This window comes from Lithobates pipiens, unplaced genomic scaffold (genome assembly GCF_037356315.1).
Source record: "Lithobates pipiens isolate NorthernLeopardFrog02 unplaced genomic scaffold, aLitPip1_a1.2 Scaffold_19, whole genome shotgun sequence".
NCBI classification, from domain to species: Eukaryota; Metazoa; Chordata; class Amphibia; order Anura; family Ranidae; genus Lithobates; species Lithobates pipiens.
The window spans coordinates 77,642,129-77,666,427 of NW_027507764.1; the positions used below are offsets into that span (position 1 = coordinate 77,642,129).

General features: G+C 44.9%; 1 protein-coding gene across 8 annotated transcripts in view; it reads right to left on the reverse strand.

Annotated features, from left to right (window-relative positions):
* The window catches only part of NEBL (nebulette), a 398,972-nt gene that overhangs the window by 122,460 nt on the left and 252,213 nt on the right, over positions 1-24,299 (reverse strand). For 6 of the 8 annotated variants that reach the window (XM_077490939.1, XM_077490938.1, XM_077490937.1 and 3 more), the window contains one exon: positions 14,085-14,180. The exons of the other annotated variants lie outside the window; for them this stretch is intronic. Coding sequence is in view for 4 of the 6 variants with exons in the window: in XM_077490937.1 (XP_077347063.1) it covers positions 14,085-14,180 (96 nt within the window). In the remaining 2 variants the exon portion in view is untranslated. The remainder of the gene's footprint in view (positions 1-14,084; positions 14,181-24,299) is intronic. 8 annotated transcript variants of the gene reach the window in all.

A 24,299-nucleotide genomic window follows, 5' to 3' on the forward strand; every position in this document is an offset into this window, starting at 1 on the left:
TGCCCTGAATGTAACTCTCCCTGCAGAGATAGTAGCGCAATGTAAAATGAATTTTCCTTTCAATTGGGCCGAACATTCCATCACTTATTTGGGAATTAAAATACCGAAGTCACTCTCAAATCTCTTTAAGGAAAACTTTCTTCCAGCATTACAAAGCACCAAATCAGACCTTAAAAACTGGAGATCCATACATGTGTCCTGGTTCGGTAGAGCCGCACTCCTTAAAATGACAATCTTACCACGTTTCCTCTATTTAATGCAATCAATTCCGATCAGCATTCCATCGTCCTTTTTCCATTCGTTCCAACAAGCCTGTTCTGCCTTTATATGGCAAAACAAAAGGCCGAGAATACAATACACACGTCTTACCCTTCCGAAAACCCGAGGAGGAATTGCTCTTCCTGACCTACGTCGATACTACTGGGCCACACACTTAGCCAGGATTGTGGACTGGAATGTCCACCAAAAGATTAAGGATTGGGTACCACTAGAGCACCCTATCTCTACACAATCTCTTCGGCTACTGCCCTGGATACATCCACGCCATATACCAATACAGCACAAACAACACCCGCTGATTGGGCCCACGCTTTCTGTTGTCCACAAGGCATTGAAAACAATATATCCACACCCGTGGTTGAGTCCACTTACTCCACTGAGGGATAACCCCGACTTCCCGCCAGGCGCGAGCCCTAATTATTTGGCCAACTCATGGCCCCACACAGAACTTACTGCTAGACAATTTTTCAACAGGAGAAGGACTATCAGAACACTGGTCGATCTGAATACCACGGCTTCCCCTTCCCAGATATCCGACTGGACGTATAGACAAATACACCACTTTTTGACTAGCCGACACAATACGGACTATTGGACAAGAGACCTGAACACCCTAGAAAGCCTATGTACACAACACGAACCACAAAGACATCTCATTTCCATTCTCTACACATATCTCTTCAGCGACAAATCACCGTTCTCCAGTAAGCCCTTTTCCTCATGGGAGCAAGATCTAGATATCACACTTTCTGATTCAGAGTGGGAAATCATATGTACTTATATTCTTAAAGGATCCCTTAATGTAGCGGTCCAAGAAGGAGGATATAAAATCCTCTCTAAATGGTACAGAACCCCCGCCCTACTCCACAAATTTTCAGATACCATCTCCAATTTATGCTGGCGATGTGGCAAGGAGGAAGGGACCATGATCCACATTTGGTGGTCGTGCCCGGCTCTTCAGAATTTCTGGAAGTCGGTCCATGACACCATTCTCGCAGTAACATCCCAAAGCAACAGTTTTTCCCCAGCTTCCTATCTACTTCACTACAACAAAATCCCCAAGACACGCTACTTTAAATCTCTCAATATGGTCATGATTAACACAGCGCAACAATGCATCCCATGTCATTGGCGTTCCACGACGGTACCCACATTAGGGGAATGGTTCCGTAGATTGAACAATACCGAAACCTTTGAGGAACTAATTAGTATATCCAACGACACAGTCACGAAGTTTTCAGCAACATGGCAGGATTGGCGTCGTTTCAAACTTACTGACGCGTACTCCTCACAATATAGATAAATGAATCCCATACACTAGTTTATCCCTTTTTCATTATCCCCTCTCTCCCCCAACTTTATCATCATTCCCCCCTCCTTCCCCCCATAACATATATTAATGCTCGATATACTCTCCCATTATATGGTTCAGTATGCTTTAGATTTCCCTCCTTCCTAGTTATGACACCATTTAGGCCGCTTCTAGACACAACTGTACAAGTTACTAAGATTGTTGATGTGACTTTTTCCACGTTTGGAAATTGTTTAAGTTTTGTATTCAGATACTGAACTACTATTTGTTTATTTAAGCTTTGATGACTCATTTTGTCATGTCTATATTGATGCGATATCTTATTCATTGCCTGTATTTTCATGTATGATTACTTTATCATAATAAAACTTTGTGAAAAAAAAAAAAAAAAAAGTGAAACTATCTCCCCCCTCCAGGAATTGGTACTAGCTGAGAGTGTTGACAACTTCAAAAAACTTTTAGACGTCTTTCTCGGGAAGCAGAGTATACAGGGCTATGAGAATTGTTGGAGAATAAAAATCACACGCTCGCACACGCATGAACTGGAACAGACCTGTGTCTCAACCATATATAAATTATGTTACCCACAACTTTAGTTAAAAGGCCAAAACTTTTTTATTCAATAGATTTTTCTTAGTTTTGTTAAGTTTTCAAAGAGAAAACATACTAGTAGATTAAACATAAGTAGGTGGCAATAGTAGAAAGGACATTACCATCTGAAAGCATTGTTACATCTCAATACATGGCATAAGGTCACATTTCATTTCATTTAATAGAGCAAAGGGAACAAGGAATGTTCTGTGAAGCAGTGCAGGTCCAAATTGGCCACCTATGGTGTATGGGAAGAATGACCTCAATTTACACTCAAGGTGCATGAAGTAGTGCACTGCTTGGGGAAAAACAAACGTATTTCAGCAGAGAAGAAAGAAGACGAAGGGGAACTAAAAAAAAAAAAAGGCAGAGAAGTAAAAGGATTGGGGGTAGGAAGGGATACAAAGGGTGGAGGGAGGGAAGGGTAGGGACAATGAGAAAAGAGATGAAGCCTAGGTAAGTAGGAGATTCCTGCCTGGGAATGGACAATGGAGGCATAGAACAATACTCCACCTCATTTCCCCACAGTCATATTTGGGGAGCACAGGATTGGAATGGGCTCATAGGGGTTGATTTACTATGGGAAAATAGACTGTGCACTTTACAAAGTGCAGTTGCATTCTGTAAGTGCAATTCCACCAGAGCTAAATGAGGTAAATCTTCAATTTGCAAAGAATATCAAATCATATACAAGGAAAACAAAAAAAAACCTACATTTTTGCTTGCACGTGATTGGATAATGGAAATCAGCAGAGCTTCTGCTCATTTACTAAGCATGCATCGAACACTTTGCAAAGTGCACAGTCTATTTGCCTTTAGTAAATCAACCCCATAGTCTCAGAAAGGGGTTAATTTACTAAAGGTAAATAGACTGTGCACAGTTGCTCCAGAGCTTAGTAAATGAGCAGAAGCTCTGCTGACTTCCATTATCCAATCATGTGAACGCTGGGTTTTAAAAATGTCCTTGCATGTGATTGGGTATTCTTTGTAAAGTGAAGCTTTACCTCATTTACTAAGCTTTGGAGCAATTGTACATTGCAAACTGCACACTCAGGGGTCTATTTACTAAATATGGAGGGTCAGGGCCATCTTTAACCACTTTCAGACCGGACCAATTTGCTGGTCAAAGACCAGACCACTTTTTGCGATTCGGCACTGCGTCGCTTTAACTGACAATTGCGCGGTCGTGCGACGTGGCTCCCAAACAAAATTGACGTCCTTTTTTTCCCACAAATAGAGCTTTCTTTTGGTGGTATTTGATCACCCCTGCGGTTTTTATTTTTTGCGCTATAAACAAAAATAGAGCGACAATTTTGAAAAAAACGCATTATTTTTTACTTTTTGTTATAATAAATATCCCCCAAAAATATATAAAAAAACATTTTTTTCCCTCAGTTTAGGCCGATACGTATTCTTCTACATATTTTTGGTAAAAAAAAATTGCAATAAGCGATTATTGATTGGTTTGCGCAAAAGTTATAGCGTTTACAAAATAGGGATAGTTTTATAGCATTTTTATTAATAATTTTTTATTATTTTTTTTTTACTAGTAATGGCGGCGATCAGCGATTTTTATTGTGACTGCGACATTGTGGGGGACCCATTGGACATTTTTGACACATTTGTGGGACTATTGTCATTTATACAGTAATCACTGCTATATAAATGCAGTGATTCCTGTGTAAATGACACTGGCAGTGAAGGGGTTAACCAGTGGGTGGCAGTGTAGGGGTTAAGTGTTCCTAGGGGTGTGTTACTAACTGTGGGGGGGTAGGGCTTTCATTTAGTGAACACTGATCTCTGCTCCAATCACATGGAGCAGAGATCAGCGTCACTAGTTGCTAGGCAGAATGGAGAAATGCTGTTTACTCGGCATTTCCTCCATTCGGCCGCTCCGTGAGACGATCTCGGGGATGCCCGCGGCGATCGAGGCCGCGGGTCCCGCGACCGGACTCACGGGGGTCCCGACCAGCGCGGGAGCGCGCCGCCGCCGGCGCGCTCCCGATGGCAGGGCGGCATTGAATATTGGACGTACCTGTACGCCAATATGCCTGCCCGTGCCATTCTGTCGACGTACATCGTCGTGCGCTGGTCGGGAAGTGGTTAATATTGATTGGACCCTGGGCAAAAAAATTCCTGGGCAATTTTGCTCTCCACCTGCTCTGAGACATACAATAAATAGCAGCTAGACTTAAAATCAGTTTACTGTATCAGATCAGGCAGTGATTGTGATTGGTTGCCAGAGGTTACAGTGTATCATTACCACTTACTGACTGGTTGCTAGAGGTTACAGTACACATTACAGCTCACTGATTAATTGCTAGAGGTTACAGCACATGATTTCTGCTTGTTGATTGGTTGCTAGAGATTACAGTACAGTAATACTGTTCACTGATTGGTTGCTATAGGTTACAGCACATCTTCTCCCAACTACAGAGGGGCATGATATGCATATGAATGCCACCTTTATTTACATATCAATGATACCGACCTCAGCTATTTACATATGAATGCAGCTGCTGTTTACATATGAATCCTGCCGTTATTTACATATGATTGTCGGTTACTTACATGTAAACACAGGATCTGCAGGTGAGTCATCTGTACACAACAATAGGGCACAGCTGAGCAGCATTAATAGCAGAACTTCACACTGAGATAGCGGGACACAGCACAGCACTAAAACTTCAAGGGACAAGGGAATTTAAACTGGGATAGTTGGCAAGTATGAGACAGCTGCTTTGGGCCCCACAACAATGACAGAGCCCAGGGCAGCTGCCCCTTTTGCCCTGCCTTAAAGACGGCCCTGTGGAGGGTGCAAAATCAGGCTCACTTCAGGCCCACTGTCAATGGGACTGAAAGTAATGTGGGACACTGATAGCAAAAAGAAAAAAAAACCTGACAGGGGTTTTAAGGCCTTCCTTGCTCTATCCAAAACTCAAAAAAAAGGTTTACGTATAGTTTGAGGAACTTCAAATAATACAAATTCATTTTCTACCTCTCTCTCCTTATAAAGCACAAGCAGCTCTAATGAACTCCTGTCAAGTGATCACAAGCAACATGTAATCATCAAATCCTTAATGGAAACATAATTTGTTGTATAATGGGAAGGCAGATAAATCTGACAAGGTACATTAAATGAGAGTGTGACTATCCAACATCAAGAAAATGAAATCAAAGCCTTGTTCATGCATGACTTGGTTTTCTGGTATATTGGATGTAAACCTCACAATACACAAAACTCTTGTCTCACCATTAAGGTAAAACTGCAAAGCACTAGGTCTAACTAGGTAATATTTTTGCCACTCGTACTATGTTCACACTATGCGCTTTTTTTGTGCATTTTCTGTTTTGCAGAAACGCACTACAGTCCATTTAACATGGTTTCCTATTATACATGTTCACATCTATGCGTTTTTCAGCCAGTGCATTTTTGGAAAGGGTCGGGGGCTTATTTACACTCAGCAGATTGCATTTTGCGCGTAATAGACTTCAATAGAGTCGCAACAAAAATGCAAGTTTGGCATTTTTGATGCGTTTATTAATGTGTTTTGCATTTTGTTTTTTTTTTGTTCCCCTTAAAAACATGTTATATAGCTGGTTGCTAAGAAGGAGACCGGTAAGCCGGCCACCGCGTCCTTAACCACTTCAATACCGGGCCATTGTCACAGATGGGATCTCCCATCCTGGGTGGACGTCATATGACGTCCTCGGTATTTCGCCACTCCTGCGGGCCTCCGGGGGCCCGCATCGCGGCGATCGTGGATGAGGTGTGTCCCTCGGACACAGCCCATCCCTGATCTGTGGGATTTCCATCCCCATCCACCCCACCGATACACGTGACCAGCCATGTCCAATCACAGCCGGTCACATGTACTGTGCACATTCACGGTCCTCATGCATGTGCCTAGGGCGCGTGCAGAGCGACGATCGGGGATGCATCTTGTCACCCTGACACAGCCCAACCCCGATCACAGTAAAGAGCCAATGAAATTGGCTCTTTACCACGTGACCAGCTGTGTTCAATCACAGCAAGCCACAGAATGTAAACAAACTGCGGTAACGAGATGTTACCGGGTTCTCCTCCTCACACACTGATCGTGTGTGAGGGGGAGAATGTGGTAACATCTCGTTACCGCTTACAGTACACACAAATCACACTGATTACCCCTCACCCCCCCTCAATAAAGAGGACCTGTCACCACCCATCAAAGTACCTGTCATCACCCATCACAGCCCATCAGAGTACCCGAGTGCCTGTCCCAGGCCATCTGAGTACCCGAGTACCTGAGTACCTGTCAGCCCATCTGAGTACCCGAGTACCTGAGTACCTGTCACAGCCCATCTGAGTACCCGAGTACCTGTGTACCTGTCAGCCCATCTAAGTACACGAGTACCTGAGTACCTGTCAGCCCATCTGAGTACCCGAGTACCTGTCAGCCCATCTGAGTACCCGAGTACCTGAGCACCTGTTACAGCCCATCTTAGTACCATAGTACCTGTCACAGTCCATCTGAGTATCCGAGTACCTGTCACAGTCTATCTGAGTATCCGAGTACCTGAGCACCTGTCCCAGCCCATCTGAGTACCTGTCCCAGCCCATCTGAGTACCCGAGTACCTGTCCCAGCCCATCTGAGTACCCGAGTATCTGTCCCACCCCATCAGAGTACCCAAGGACCTGTCTCAGCCCATCTGAGTACCTGAGTACCTGTCACAGTCCATCGGAGTACCTGAGAACCCGTCACAGCCCATCTGGGTACCCGAGTACCTGTCACAACCCATCTGAGTAACTGTCGCAGTCCATCTGAGTAACTGTCGCAGTCCATCTGAGTACCTGTCACAGTCCATCTGAGTACCCGAGTACCTGAGTACCTGTCACAGCCCATCTGAGTACCTCAGTACCTTTCACAGTTCATCTGAGTACCTGAGTACCTGTCACAGTCTATCTGAGTACCTGTCACAGTTCATCTGAGTACCCGAATACCTGTCGCAGTCCCTCTGAGTACCCAAGTACCTGTCACCAGCCCGTCGGAGTAACGGAGTACCTGTCACCAGCCCGTCAGAGTACCCGAGTACCTATTTGCAGACCATGCCTCATAGAATACACGTTGAGGTGTTTGCTTTCCAAAATGGGGTCATTTTGGGGGTAATTCCATTGTCCTGGTGCTCCAGGAGCTTCAAAAGTGTGATAGGTGGGAGCGAAATGAGATGTGTAATTTATGCTCCTAGAACTACTGAAGGTACTACTTCCATGTTGGACCTCTGTATATGGCCAGGCTGTGTAAAAGTCTCACACATGTATCACAATACTCAGAAGGAGTAGCAGAATGTGTTTTGGGGTGTCATTTTTGCTATATACATGCTATGTGTTAGAAATATCTTATAAATGGACAACTTTGTGTAAAAAAAAAAAAAAGATTTTAATTTTCTTTCTACGTTTTCTAAAGACTTGTTTAAAATAATGAACCGTTCAAAAGACCCATAATGCTTCATAGAATAGATGTTGGGGTGTTTGTTTTCCAAAATGGGGTCATTTCGTGGGTAATTCCATTGTCCTGGGACTCCAGGGCCTTCACAAACGTAATAGGTCGTTAGGAAATTAGAGGTGTCATTTATGCTCCTAGAACTCCCTGCATGTTGGGCCTTTGGCCGCGTACACACTGGCGGATTGTCTGTCCAACTTAGTCCGCTGAACCGTGTTTCAGCGGACAATCCGCTCGTGTGTGGGCTTCAGCGGACTTTTTCAGCGGACTGTCTGACGAACAAAGTCTTACGGAATTTCCGTAATTTTGTCCGTTCAAACTTGGTTTTGTCCGTCCAAACTTGGTTTCAGCGGACAGTCCGCTCGTGTGTAGGCAAGTTGGACGGACTAAGTATGGCGCATGCTCAGAAAGGATTTACACGGCCGAAGGTTGCATTGCAGTGTATAGGACGTCGTTTTTCTAGTCCCGTCGTACGTGCTGTACACGTCATCACGCACGCTTTCAGCGGACTGTCTGCTCATCGTGTGTGGTCAAGTCCGTTCATTCAAATTTTGAACGGACTGTCTGTCGGATTGTCTGACGAACTTAGTTGGGCAGACAATCCGCCCGTGTGTACGCGGCCTTTGTATGTGGCCAGGCTGTGTAAAAGTCACACACATGTGGCATTGCCATACTCAGGATGAGTAGCAGAATGTATTTTGGGGTGTAATTTTTGCTATGTATATGCTTTGAGTTAGAAATATCTTATAAACTGACCACTTTGTGTAAAAAAAAAAAATATGTTTTAATTTTCTTTCCACGTTTTCCGAAGACTTGTGGAAAAAAATGAACTATTCAAAAGACTCATTATGCCTCATAGAATAGACGTTGGGGTGTTGCTTTCCAAAATGGGGTCATTTTGTGGGTAATTCCATTGTTCTGGTGCTCCAGGGCCTTCACAAATGTAATAGGTCGTTAGGAAATTAGAGGTGTCATTTATGCTTCTAGAACCCCTGATGGTGCTCCCTGCATGTTGGACCTCTCTGTGTGGCCAGCCTGTGTAAAAGTCCCACACATGTGGTATCGCCATACTCGGGAAGAGTTGCAGCATGTATTTTGGGGTATAATTGGAAGTATGCATATGCTGTGTATGACAATTTTGTAAAAAAACAAAAAAACAAAAAAAAAAAACAATCTTCTTTTTCCCAAGAATTGTGGGAAAAGATTACAACTTCAAAAAACTCACCATGCCTCTTACTAAATACCTTGGACTGTCTACTTTTCAAAAAGGGGTCATTTGGGGGGTATTTGTACTTTCCTGACATTTCAGAGCCTCAAGAAATGAGATAGGCCATCAGTGCATCAGGTGTGATCAGATGTGATCAATTTTCAATAATTTGCACCATAGCTTGTAGACTCTATAACTTTTAATTTGGGTTATTTTTACCAAAGAGATGTAGCAGTATAAATTTTGGCCTAAATTTATGAACAAAATTGACTTATTTGCAAAATTTTATCATAAAAACTAAAACTTTTTTTTTTTCAAAATTATTGCTCTTTTTTCACATGTCGCAAAAAAAAAACCCAGTGGTGATTAAATACCACCAAAAGAAAGCTCTATTTGTATGAAAAAAATGATAAAAATGTTGTTTGGGTACAGTGTTGCATGACTGAGTAATTGGCATTCAAAGTGTGAGAGCGCTGAAAGCTAAAAATTGGTCTGGGAAGGAAGGGTGTATAAAAGCCCTGTAATTGAAGTGGTTAAAGAGGAACTGCAGTCCGCTCACATAATTTGTAATAAAAACATCTTTGCTACACTGAAGCTTCCCTCCAACCACTTTGCATATTATTTTACATATACTGTGATTCTGTACTTGCCAAATTTGCTGCAGAAATCTCTCTCCACTAAGTTTGGCTGCATCCATTTTAACTGTGGGCAGTTGAAGCTGCTGCCTGTTCACTTCCTGAATTTACACAGACACACCTCCAGCTCTGCAGCTCTCATTGGCCCTCTTATGACTTACCCCCTTCCCCCCCTCTCACTAATGACCATACAAGAAACAGGAAGTGAGCTGTTTAAGGTATTTACTGGCAGAAAAAAAAAACAAGGGCAGAAGATTTAATAGATGAAAAGATGAAAAAAATTACTGAAGTTCCGCTTTAACAACCGACCAATCAACATGGGGACAAGATGTTGTGGGGGAAGCATGGGTGGCAGAGCCCATGTTGAGGGCATGTGGCCTGGTATGGTTCAAGGGGGGGGGGGGTATGCTCACCTTAAAAATGCATCAACTACAACTGCATAGATGTGAACCTAGACTCAATCATGTTTTCTTGGACACCATGACTGCATGATAAAGGCGCATCTCTGTACAGTTGCTTCATCTGGTCTCTGTATTCAAAATATAACCCAAAGGGGTTGATTTACTAAAGCTATAGAGTGCAAAATCTGGTGCAGCTCTGCATAGAAACCAACCAGCTTCCAGGTTTGTTTTTGTCAAAGCTTAATCGAACAAGCTGAAGTTAGAAGCTGATTGGCTACCATGCACAGTTGCACCATATTTTTCACTCTCCAGTTTTAGTAAATCAACCCCACAGTAGCTTTTTGTACAGCTTCAAGGTTTTGTATTTCCTTTTAGGCAACCTAGAAGACGGGGAAACCTTAGACTAAAGGCCAAACAAAACTAACTAATCCTCTTTCATGCAGTGCCAGGAGAAGGTCCTGTGTCCCCCTAAGGCAAAATCCGTCCCCATCCAGGGAGCTGAAAAGGATGAGGCTTGCACATTTGAACATATATTGGCTGGGACAGCACAGAAATTACAGTCAATAGGGTTGCTAAAGGCAAATAGTCTGTTCATTTTGCAAGGAAAATTTCCTTTAGCTTAGTAAATAAGGCGAAGCTCTGCTGACTTCCATCATCCAATCATGTATATGTTTACCACAATTACTAAGCTAAGGGAAAATTCTCTCACAAAGTAAACAGCTTACTTGCCTTTAGTAAATCAACCCCAAAGTATCGAAATTGCTTTTTTTTTTGTTTAATCTTCCTATACATAGGAGAAGTAAGGATTAACATGTCAAAACAGAAAAAAACAGAATAACAGATGAAAGGTTTCCTATTACCATCATTTATGAGAAAATACCAAAAAACATGTTCTCTCTAAGTTTCACATTGCTGTCATCAATCAGAGTTTAGTAAGTAATATAATGATTCCCGTCTACCATCATCAACCTTAAAATCAATTACTCGACTCTGCGAGAGATGTTGTTAAAATCCTAAACACATCGATGCCATTACCAAAACTACCTGCAGTTGTTCGGCATAAATCAGAATTATATACCGCTCATATGGTTACCATTGTCCGGTGTGTGTGTGGCCTAGTCTACATTTTCTACTTTGCTTCAGTGAACAGCTGACCCTAAAATATATGTCAAAAGCATCAACATTTTTATTAGAACCAATATATAACTCTTTCTTAACTCACAGCTGCATCTGCTCAGCAAATTCAGCTTTTTATTTAGTTGATCGTATAATGAAATATAAACCCTTAGTAACACAAGGCATCTTAGTGACAAACAAAAAGTACATTGCCTATATGGAAAGAATCCCGCATGCAAGGAGTTACAAATGTCTTCTTTATTTGAGGCACGAATAAAGATCTTATACTTGAGAACATATTGAAATCGATATTTTATAAAGTGGAAAATTAGCAGAAAAGCATACAAGTACACACATGTGCAGCTGTGAGGATTTTGTTTGTCATTCCTCTGTATCACCAAGCCACAATTAACTGATTTATTGGGAGAATATATGTGCCTCCATGCAATCACTTAAATGGACCTGTCAACGTACTTCTGAAAGAACCAATAAATTCAGGGTTGGACCCTGGGGAACTAAAGAGACTATGCTTGCAGTGATATTAGACCTTTAATAACAGCCATGTACTCTTTTGAAACTGATGGGGCACAGATTGCGGGGAGGCCAGAAATTGACAGCTACGAACCAGGAAGTGATCAGAGCTGATCGCTTCTGGGTTCATACCAACCAGAGATAGATCAGTGATTGGATGTTTGCTCATCTCCTTTCATGGTGACTGCTTTTAACAGAGAGGAACCACATTGGATGTTACAGGGGTCCCTTTTACTGGTTGGGCTTTTTTGCAGTTCTGCCTAGCAACTTCTCATTGGTTATGATGGCCCAACTTTTAACTCAAATCTCCACGTGCTTACCTGTCGTATACATAGATTGAGCTACTGACCGTTATTTCATTCTGGAGGAGCAGTAAAGAAGGAAGGTCTTTTTATGTTTGTTTGTTTTTTGTGTTATTTATCGGCCTGAGCTGGCTAGCTAGGCCATTGCTTATGTATTTTAAGTATTCAATACAATTTTATAGTTGATCATTTATTTGGGTAGCCCCTTTATAAAGCATCATGGACTTTTGGCCACTTTGAACCAAATTTATAGTGTCTGTGTATTTTATTTATTTGTCATAATTCTTGTTATTGCACATCTGATGTACCATCCCATGCTGCTCCTTATTCTGACACCGATCCAGGAGGCTTATGCCGCATACACACGATCAGACTTTGCAGCAACAAAACCATAGATTTTTGTTCAAAAGTTGTTGGCTCCAACTTGTCTTGCATACACACGGTCACACAAATGTTGGGCAACAATTACGAACGTGGGAACGCGGTGATGTACAACACATACGACGAACCGAGAAAATGGAAGTTCAAAAGTGGCTCCTTCTGCTTGATTCCGAGCATGTGTGAACTTTTGTGTGACAGACTTTTGTACACACGATTGGACTTTCCGACAACAAAGTTTTGGGAACCTGCTAGCCAACATTTGTTGGCGGAAAGTCAAACAGCAAATGTTCGATGGAGTGTACACACGGTCGGACTTTCAGCCAACAAGCTCACGTCCAACATTTCCCGTCGGAAAATCCGTGTGTGCGTGGCATTAGAGTATTAAATCAATGGCACTGAAAAGGATTTTGGTATGTGAAGCTAAAGTGCCAGAAGATTATTGTATCAATGGTATGCTGATAGTGTCCTTATAGTGTTCCTGAGTGACATACAGGCTGTTCTCTCCATTGTGAAACTACCATGAAGACCCCGGGGATGAAAAGACAACAATTTAATCTGAAATCGAAGTGCCACATTGGAATGTTAGAGTCCAAAGTAAGAATAGTTAACGTATTTATCGGCGTATAACACGCACTTTTTCCCCCTTAAAATCGGGGGAAAGTCGTGGGTGCGTGTTATACGCCGATCCCCACTGTCTGTGAGTCTAAAAGACCGAGCACCGCCGAAAAAGACCGAGTGCAGCCGAAAAAGACCGATCGCCGCCGAAAAAGACCGATCGCCGCTGTAAAAAAAAACCGAGCCGTCTGCTCGGCTCCGCTCGTAGTCCCGCCTCCCTGCTGTTTCTGGAGCGAGCGCTGCCGAAAAAGGGAGGCGGGACTACGAGCGGAGCCGAGCAGACGGCTCGGTCTTTTTCAGCGGCGCTCTGTCTTTTTCGGCGGCGCTCGCTCGGTCTGTCTCGGCGGCGGGATATTTAAACATGGGCAAGGCTGCAAACGGTGCTGGGCAAACTGGAAATGACACTGGCAAGCTGCAAATGACACTCTGCAAAGCTGCAAACAGCGCTGGGCAAGCTGCAAATGATGCTGATCATTCTGCAATGATGGACAAGGCTGCAGATGCACACTGATAAGGCTGCATTGACGGGCATTTAAATGTAAGTTCTTTTTCCCTTAAACTTCCCTCCTAAAACTTTTTTCCTTAAAATGCCCTCCTAAACTTGGGGTGCGTGTTATACGCCGGTGCGTGGTATACCCCGATAAATACGGTACTTATAGTTACAGACCAGCTGCTGAACTTTACCGAGTTCCTTTTTTTGGCAACATACCACATTCACAGTATAAACCACTGTCCGTACAAATATATCACACAATTCCATAAGCCCCAATGAAGGGGGAAATGTGTGGCCCCCAAAACATGCTGGTTCTTGTACCCAAATTATGTTTGGAATAAAACCTCACTTTGGACTATAAACTTCTAGAGTGACCCACCTAGGAGGGACAGGGAAGCCTGAGATACGTGGAAGTCAGGGATGGGGGCAGCATGTAAAAGTGATTGGGTGGCTACTAGAGAGCTGACAGCTCCCTGTGAAAAGGTAAACAACCTCACTTCAGCGGCAGCATAAAGGGGAAGAGCATGTGAACGCGTAAATATACCAAGTAGGGACACAAACAGCAATCAAAACTGGTCTATTTTCTTTTCCATCCAAAAGCAAACCAAAAAAAAAGCTTTTGGCTTCACATACACTTTAATTACTGACACAAATGCCAAAGCTTGCAGCCAGCGCTGAACGCAGGAGGTTAGCCTGGAGGGCAAACATTCATACAAATAAGGAGAGATTTATCTTACCTCTGAGATGAAGTCTGTTACAGCTTTCAGTTTTGCTGTGTCAGGCACAAACTCACTCTTGCCCTTGGATTTTTTATATTGCTCCTTATAGGTTATCTGTAAAATAAAAAACACAGTAATTTTTAGCTGTGTGTCTGAAATTAGGCGCAGTTGTGGTAAAGGCAGGGGCGTAACTATAGGGGGTGCAGCAGTTGCGACCGCAACCGGGCCCTGTGATGCAGGGGGCCCATGCAGCCCCCTCTACATATGGCTGCTCTTTAGTTGTGCATTACCCGCATGACCTGTGTCCTCAGCCGGCTCCTCAGAGTACCCCTCTCCTGCTCCATGCATTGCCGCTCAGTCCGATGTCTGTTCTCCCCAGCCAGAGTCCTGCCCACCCCGATTCCCGCCCACACTGCACTGCATACTTCTCCCCTGGTAAACAAACTTTAAGCACACAGATGCAGTGCAGCCCTATGAGAGCCGGCTCCCCGGAGGACACTGCAGGCTTGTCTGCCAGCCCCCCCTTGGTCATGGTGAGTTAGAGGACCCCATCCCCCACACACCATTACATACCCCCTCCATCTCCCCCTGAGGACAGGGACCCCTTCTCACGTGGGGACAGGGACCCCCACCTCCCCTGGGGACAGGGACCCCTTCTCACCTGGGGTCAGTAACTTCATCTGCCCTGGAGAAAAGGACCTCATCTCTTCTGGGGACGGGGACCCCATCCTGCCTAGGGACAGTCCCCCAATGGGGCACCTAAAAATAAAATAATAAAAAAAAAACTACTGATACCAGTGGTGGAACTACAGGGCTCACAAAGGGAATACCTGTGACCACGCCCTGGAGTTCCACCACCGGACTTAGAGGGAAGGGCCCTGGCTGGGGTTCAGGGGGGGCCCTTCATGGTTTCTTGCATCGGGGCCCTGAAGGTTCTAGTTACGCCACTGGGTAAAGACTTTTTTTTTAAAGACCAACTCTACCAAAAACTGATGCAGTTGTGTGAAAAAGTATTTGCCCCCTTCCTGATTTTTTTGATTTTTTGCATATTTCTCACACTTAAATGATACAGATCATCAAACAAATTTTTATATTACACCAAGATGACCCGAGTAAATCCAAGATGCAGTTTTTAAATTATTTCATTTATTAAGGGAAAAAAAGCTGTTCAAACCTACCTGGCCCTATGTGAAAAAGTAATTGCCCCTTCCCATGCTGACTCATGAATGAACGGTGATTAACCACAATTTTTTGGAAAGCTGAGTTAAATTTCACTCGCCACACCCAGGTCTGATTACTACCAGACCTGATGAATCAAGAAATCACATAAATAAAAGCTGTCTGACAAAGTGAAGCACGTTAACAAAAGTTACGTTACAAAAAGCCACACAATGTAAAAAAGTTCAAAAACTGATTAGAAACAAAGTAATGTACATGTAATAATCTAGGAAGGGTTTCAAAGCCATTTCTAAGGCTTTGGTACTCCAGTTAACCATGGGGAGAGCCATTATCCACAAATGGAGATAACTTGGAACAGTGGTGAACCTTCCCAGGATTAGCCAGCCTACAAAAATTACTCCAAGAGCACAACAAAGACTCATCAAGGAGGTCATAAAAGAACCCAGAACAACATCTAAAGAACTGCAGGCCTCATTTGCTTCAGGTAAGATCAGTGTTAATGATTCAACAATAAGAAAGAGACTGGGCAAAAATGACATCCATTGGAGAGTTCCAAGGCCAAAGCCACTGCTGACCAAAAAGAACACAAAGGCTCATCTCATTTACCAAAAAAAAAACTCTTGATTATCCCTAAGACTTTTAGGCAAATATTCTGTGGACTGATGAGACAAAAAATTTTCTTTTTGGAAGGTGTGCGCCCCGTTACATCTGGCATAAAACTAATACTGCATTTCATAACAAGAACATCATACCAACAGTCAGACATGGCGGTGGTAGCGTGATGGTCTGGGGCTGCTTTGCAGCTTCAGGACCTGGACAACTTACTATAATTGATGGAACCATGAATGCTCTACCAGAAAATCATAAAGGGCAATGTCTGGCCATCAGTTTGTGATCTCGGCTCAAGTGCACTTGGGTTATGCAGCAGGACAATGATCCAAAACACAACAGCAAGTCCACCTCCAAATGGTTCAAACAAAGCAAAAGTTTTAAAGTGGCCTAGTCAAAGCCTGGACTTAAATCCAATTGAGATGCTGTATCAGGACCTTACACAGGCCGTTCATGCTGGAAAACCCTCCAATGTGGCTGAATTAAAAATTTTGCAAAGAAGATTGAGCCAAAATTGCTCCACAGCAATGTGAAAGACTCATTGCCAGTTATTGCAAATGCTTGATTGCAGTTGTTGCCACCAAGGGTGGCACAACCAGTTATTAGGTTCAGGAAGTAATAACTTTTTCCACATAAAGCCAGGCAGGTTTGGACTGCTTTTTTGCCTTAATAAATGAAACCATCATTTAAAAACTGCATTTTGTATTTACGCGGGTTATCTTTGTGTAATGATAAAATTTGTTTGATGATCTGAGTCATTTAAGTGTGACAAATATGCAAAAAAAATAAAAATCAGAAAGGGGGCAAATACTTTTTCACACAACTGTATATGGCTAGTGATGGCCGAACGGTTCGCCCGGCGGTCGTTTCGCGGCGAATTTCCGACTTTCGCCGTCCTCGGGTTCGAACGCCTTTTTCCGTCGTTCGCCCCGGCGGACTTACGTGTTTAATGTATACAAGAACTTTAACCTTTCGTGACACGTTTATCATGTGTTACAGGACAACCAATTGAGACATGACAGCTCATGGACACTTGGACATTCCCCCTAACCTATAAATACACCCGATCCGGTGGCCATTTTACATTCTTTCTTCTGTCACTGTAGGGAAAGGATCCTGTGTGGAGTAGGGACAGAGAAAACGCTAGCTATTTGGTACACAAAAGTTCTTTTCAGGACTGGTATAGGTGTTAGGTCAGCAGCCTGAGTTTCTTTTGTCAGTTTAGATAAAGGGACAGAGCGCTGTATGCTGCTATTTTAGGGACAGCTCAGCCAGATTAGTCTTTCTTCATCATCATCATCATCATCATCATTAGCTGTTACTATCAGGTCCACAAAAGAGCTGTTCCAGCTAATCGTTCCAGCCTACTCTTTTTTGCCAATTTGTATAGGGACAGGCAGGAAGCAGTGTTGTCAGGCAGTGAGGATAATTTTAAAGACTTGCTGTTACTATTAGTTCCACAAAGGTTCTTTTCAGGACTGGTATCAGTGGTACGGTAATAGGCTTGTACACGTATAATATTCTTTCTTCCAAATATAGAAAGAATATTATACTTGACTGCTGCCCTTCTGCTGCAGTCTGCTAATCATTCACAACTCACTTGTTCCACAAAGCTCTTTATCAGGACTGGTAACTTGGTCTGTCTAGGGTGCTACGGTACATAGGCTTGGGTGCGGTACAGTCTGCTGTTCTGTAAGGACCGCTATCGGTCCACAATACATAGGGTTGCCGTGCACTACTGCTGACCGCTGCCCTATACTGCAGCAGTCCTTCATTGGTATAGGGACTGACGTACAGTCTGCTAATCACTAACACACAACCTGCTTGGTCCACAAAAGTTCTTATAAGGACTGGTAACTTGGTATAGGGTGCTACGGTACATAGGCCTGAGTGCAGTACAGTCTGCTGTTCTGTAAGGACCGCTATCGGTCCACAATACATAGGGTTGCCGTGCACTACTGCTGACCGCTGCCCTATACTGCAGCAGTCCTTCAGCGGTATAGGGACTGACGCACAGTCTGCTAAACACTAACACACAACCTGCTTGGTCCACAAAAGTTCTTATAAGGACTGGTAACTTGGTATAGGGTGCTACGGTACATAGGCCTGAGTGCAGTACAGTCTGCTGTTCTGTAAGGACCGCTATCGGTCCACAATACATAGGGTTGACGTGCACTACTGCTGACCGCTGCCCTATACTGCAGCAGTCCTTCAGCGGTATAGGGACTGACGCACAGTCTGCTAAACACTAACACACAACCTGCTTGGTCCACAAAAGTTCTTATAAGGACTGGTAACTTGGTATAGGGTGCTACGGTACATAGGCCTGAGTGCAGTACAGTCTGCTGTTCTGTAAGGACCGCTATCGGTCCACAATACATAGGGTTGCCGTGCACTACTGCTGACCGCTGCCCTATACTGCAGCAGTCCTTCATTGGTATAGGGACTGACGTACAGTCTGCTAATCACTAACACACAACCTGCTTGGTCCACAAAAGTTCTTATAAGGACTGGTAACTTGGTATAGGGTGCTACGGTACATAGGCCTGAGTGCGTTACAGTCTGCTGTTCTGTAAGGACCGCTATCGGTCCACAATACATAGGGTTGCCGTGCACTACTGCTGACCGCTGCCCTATACTGCAGCAGTCCTTCATTGGTATAGGGACTGACGTACAGTCTGCTAATCACTAACACACAACCTGCTTGGTCCACAAAAGTTCTTATAAGGACTGGTAACTTGGTATAGGGTGCTACGGTACATAGGCCTGAGTGCGTTACAGTCTGCTGTTCTGTAAGGACCGCTATCGGTCCACAATACATAGGGTTGCCGTGCACTACTGCTGACCGCTGCCCTATACTGCAGCAGTCCTTCAGCGGTATAGGGACTGACGCACAGTCTGCTAAACACTAACACACAACCTGCTTGGTCCACAAAAGTTCTTATAAGGACTGGTAACTTGGTATAGGGTGCTACGGTACATAGGCCTGAGTGCGTTACAGTCTGCTGTTCTGTAAGGACCGCTATCGGTCCACAATACATAGGGTTGCCGTGCACTACTGCTGACCGCTGCCCTATACTGCAGCAGTCCTTCAGCGGTATAGGGACTGACGCACAGTCTGCTAAACACTAACACACAACCTGCTTGGTCCACAAAAGTTCTTATAAGGACTGGTAACTTGGTATAGGGTGCTACGGTACATAGGCCTGAGTGCGTTACAGTCTGCTGTTCTGTAAGGACCGCTATCGGTCCACAATACATAGGGTTGCCGTGCACTACTGCTGACCGCTGCCCTATACTGCAGCAGTCCTTCATTGGTATAGGGACTGACGTACAGTCTGCTAATCACTAACACACAACCTGCTTGGTCCACAAAAGTTCTTATAAGGACTGGTAACTTGGTATAGGGTGCTACGGTACATAGGCCTGAGTGCGTTACAGTCTGCTGTTCTGTAAGGACCGCTATCGGTCCACAATACATAGGGTTGCCGTGCACTACTGCTGACCGCTGCCCTATACTGCAGCAGTCCTTCATTGGTATAGGGACTGACGTACAGTCTGCTAATCACTAACACACAACCTGCTTGGTCCACAAAAGTTCTTATAAGGACTGGTAACTTGGTATAGGGTGCTACGGTACATAGGCCTGAGTGCAGTACAGTCTGCTGTTCTGTAAGGACCGCTATCGGTCCACAATACATAGGGTTGCCGTGCACTACTGCTGACCGCTGCCCTATACTGCAGCAGTCCTTCAGCGGTATAGGGACTGACGCACAGTCTGCTAAACACTAACACACAACCTGCTTGGTCCACAAAAGTTCTTATAAGGACTGGTAACTTGGTATAGGGTGCTACGGTACATAGGCCTGAGTGCAGTACAGTCTGCTGTTCTGTAAGGACCGCTATCGGTCCACAATACATAGGGTTGCCGTGCACTACTGCTGACCGCTGCCCTATACTGCAGCAGTCCTTCATTGGTATAGGGACTGACGTACAGTCTGCTAATCACTAACACACAACCTGCTTGGTCCACAAAAGTTCTTATAAGGACTGGTAACTTGGTATAGGGTGCTACGGTACATAGGCCTGAGTGCGTTACAGTCTGCTGTTCTGTAAGGACCGCTATCGGTCCACAATACATAGGGTTGCCGTGCACTACTGCTGACCGCTGCCCTATACTGCAGCAGTCCTTCATTGGTATAGGGACTGACGTACAGTCTGCTAATCACTAACACACAACCTGCTTGGTCCACAAAAGTTCTTATAAGGACTGGTAACTTGGTATAGGGTGCTACGGTACATAGGCCTGAGTGCGTTACAGTCTGCTGTTCTGTAAGGACCGCTATCGGTCCACAATACATAGGGTTGCCGTGCACTACTGCTGACCGCTGCCCTATACTGCAGCAGTCCTTCATTGGTATAGGGACTGACGTACAGTCTGCTAATCACTAACACACAACCTGCTTGGTCCACAAAAGTTCTTATAAGGACTGGTAACTTGGTATAGGGTGCTACGGTACATAGGCCTGAGTGCAGTACAGTCTGCTGTTCTGTAAGGACCGCTATCGGTCCACAATACATAGGGTTGCCGTGCACTACTGCTGACCGCTGCCCTATACTGCAGCAGTCCTTCATTGGTATAGGGACTGACGTACAGTCTGCTAATCACTAACACACAACCTGCTTGGTCCACAAAAGTTCTTATAAGGACTGGTAACTTGGTATAGGGTGCTACGGTACATAGGCCTGAGTGCGTTACAGTCTGCTGTTCTGTAAGGACCGCTATCGGTCCACAATACATAGGGTTGCCGTGCACTACTGCTGACCGCTGCCCTATACTGCAGCAGTCCTTCATTGGTATAGGGACTGACGTACAGTCTGCTAATCACTAACACACAACCTGCTTGGTCCACAAAAGTTCTTATAAGGACTGGTAACTTGGTATAGGGTGCTACGGTACATAGGCCTGAGTGCAGTACAGTCTGCTGTTCTGTAAGGACCGCTATCGGTCCACAATACATAGGGTTGCCGTGCACTACTGCTGACCGCTGCCCTATACTGCAGCAGTCCTTCATTGGTATAGGGACTGACGTACAGTCTGCTAATCACTAACACACAACCTGCTTGGTCCACAAAAGTTCTTATAAGGACTGGTAACTTGGTATAGGGTGCTACGGTACATAGGCCTGAGTGCGTTACAGTCTGCTGTTCTGTAAGGACCGCTATCGGTCCACAATACATAGGGTTGCCGTGCACTACTGCTGACCGCTGCCCTATACTGCAGCAGTCCTTCAGCGGTATAGGGACTGACGCACAGTCTGCTAAACACTAACACACAACCTGCTTGGTCCACAAAAGTTCTTATAAGGACTGGTAACTTGGTATAGGGTGCTACGGTACATAGGCCTGAGTGCAGTACAGTCTGCTGTTCTGTAAGGACCGCTATCGGTCCACAATACATAGGGTTGCCGTGCACTACTGCTGACCGCTGCCCTATACTGCAGCAGTCCTTCATTGGTATAGGGACTGACGTACAGTCTGCTAATCACTAACACACAACCTGCTTGGTCCACAAAAGTTCTTATAAGGACTGGTAACTTGGTATAGGGTGCTACGGTACATAGGCCTGAGTGCGTTACAGTCTGCTGTTCTGTAAGGACCGCTATCGGTCCACAATACATAGGGTTGCCGTGCACTACTGCTGACCGCTGCCCTATACTGCAGCAGTCCTTCATTGGTATAGGGACTGACGTACAGTCTGCTAATCACTAACACACAACCTGCTTGGTCCACAAAAGTTCTTATAAGGACTGGTAACTTGGTATAGGGTGCTACGGTACATAGGCCTGAGTGCAGTACAGTCTGCTGTTCTGTAAGGACCGCTATCGGTCCACAATACATAGGGTTGCCGTGCACTACTGCTGACCGCTGCCCTATACTGCAGCAGTCCTTCATTGGTATAGGGACTGACGTACAGTCTGCTAATCACTAACACACAACCTGCTTGGTCCACAAAAGTTCTTATAAGGACTGGTAACTTGGTATAGGGTGCTACGGTACATAGGCCTGAGTGCGTTACAGTCTGCTGTTCTGTAAGGACCGCTATCGGTCCACAATACATAGGGTTGCCGTGCACTACTGCTGACCGCTGCCCTATACTGCAGCAGTCCTTCATTGGTATAGGGACTGACGTACAGTCTGCTAATCACTAACACACAACCTGCTTGGTCCACAAAAGTTCTTATAAGGACTGGTAACTTGGTATAGGGTGCTACGGTACATAGGCCTGAGTGCAGTACAGTCTGCTGTTCTGTAAGGACCGCTATCGGTCCACAATACATAGGGTTGCCGTGCACTACTGCTGACCGCTGCCCTATACTGCAGCAGTCCTTCATTGGTATAGGGACTGACGTACAGTCTGCTAATCACTAACACACAACCTGCTTGGTCCACAAAAGTTCTTATAAGGACTGGTAACTTGGTATAGGGTGCTACGGTACATAGGCCTGAGTGCGTTACAGTCTGCTGTTCTGTAAGGACCGCTATCGGTCCACAATACATAGGGTTGCCGTGCACTACTGCTGACCGCTGCCCTATACTGCAGCAGTCCTTCATTGGTATAGGGACTGACGTACAGTCTGCTAATCACTAACACACAACCTGCTTGGTCCACAAAAGTTCTTATAAGGACTGGTAACTTGGTATAGGGTGCTACGGTACATAGGCCTGAGTGCAGTACAGTCTGCTGTTCTGTAAGGACCGCTATCGGTCCACAATACATAGGGTTGCCGTGCACTACTGCTGACCGCTGCCCTATACTGCAGCAGTCCTTCATTGGTATAGGGACTGACGTACAGTCTGCTAATCACTAACACACAACCTGCTTGGTCCACAAAAGTTCTTATAAGGACTGGTAACTTGGTATAGGGTGCTACGGTACATAGGCCTGAGTGCGTTACAGTCTGCTGTTCTGTAAGGACCGCTATCGGTCCACAATACATAGGGTTGCCGTGCACTACTGCTGACCGCTGCCCTATACTGCAGCAGTCCTTCATTGGTATAGGGACTGACGTACAGTCTGCTAATCACTAACACACAACCTGCTTGGTCCACAAAAGTTCTTATAAGGACTGGTAACTTGGTATAGGGTGCTACGGTACATAGGCCTGAGTGCAGTACAGTCTGCTGTTCTGTAAGGACCGCTATCGGTCCACAATACATAGGGTTGCCGTGCACTACTGCTGACCGCTGCCCTATACTGCAGCAGTCCTTCATTGGTATAGGGACTGACGTACAGTCTGCTAATCACTAACACACAACCTGCTTGGTCCACAAAAGTTCTTATAAGGACTGGTAACTTGGTATAGGGTGCTACGGTACATAGGCCTGAGTGCGTTACAGTCTGCTGTTCTGTAAGGACCGCTATCGGTCCACAATACATAGGGTTGCCGTGCACTACTGCTGACCGCTGCCCTATACTGCAGCAGTCCTTCAGCGGTATAGGGACTGACGCACAGTCTGCTAAACACTAACACACAACCTGCTTGGTCCACAAAAGTTCTTATAAGGACTGGTAACTTGGTATAGGGTGCTACGGTACATAGGCCTGAGTGCAGTACAGTCTGCTGTTCTGTAAGGACCGCTATCGGTCCACAATACATAGGGTTGCCGTGCACTACTGCTGACCGCTGCCCTATACTGCAGCAGTCCTTCATTGGTATAGGGACTGACGTACAGTCTGCTAATCACTAACACACAACCTGCTTGGTCCACAAAAGTTCTTATAAGGACTGGTAACTTGGTATAGGGTGCTACGGTACATAGGCCTGAGTGCGTTACAGTCTGCTGTTCTGTAAGGACCGCTATCGGTCCACAATACATAGGGTTGCCGTGCACTACTGCTGACCGCTGCCCTATACTGCAGCAGTCCTTCATTGGTATAGGGACTGACGTACAGTCTGCTAATCACTAACACACAACCTGCTTGGTCCACAAAAGTTCTTATAAGGACTGGTAACTTGGTATAGGGTGCTACGGTACATAGGCCTGAGTGCAGTACAGTCTGCTGTTCTGTAAGGACCGCTATCGGTCCACAATACATAGGGTTGCCGTGCACTACTGCTGACCGCTGCCCTATACTGCAGCAGTCCTTCATTGGTATAGGGACTGACGTACAGTCTGCTAATCACTAACACACAACCTGCTTGGTCCACAAAAGTTCTTATAAGGACTGGTAACTTGGTATAGGGTGCTACGGTACATAGGCCTGAGTGCGTTACAGTCTGCTGTTCTGTAAGGACCGCTATCGGTCCACAATACATAGGGTTGCCGTGCACTACTGCTGACCGCTGCCCTATACTGCAGCAGTCCTTCATTGGTATAGGGACTGACGTACAGTCTGCTAATCACTAACACACAACCTGCTTGGTCCACAAAAGTTCTTAT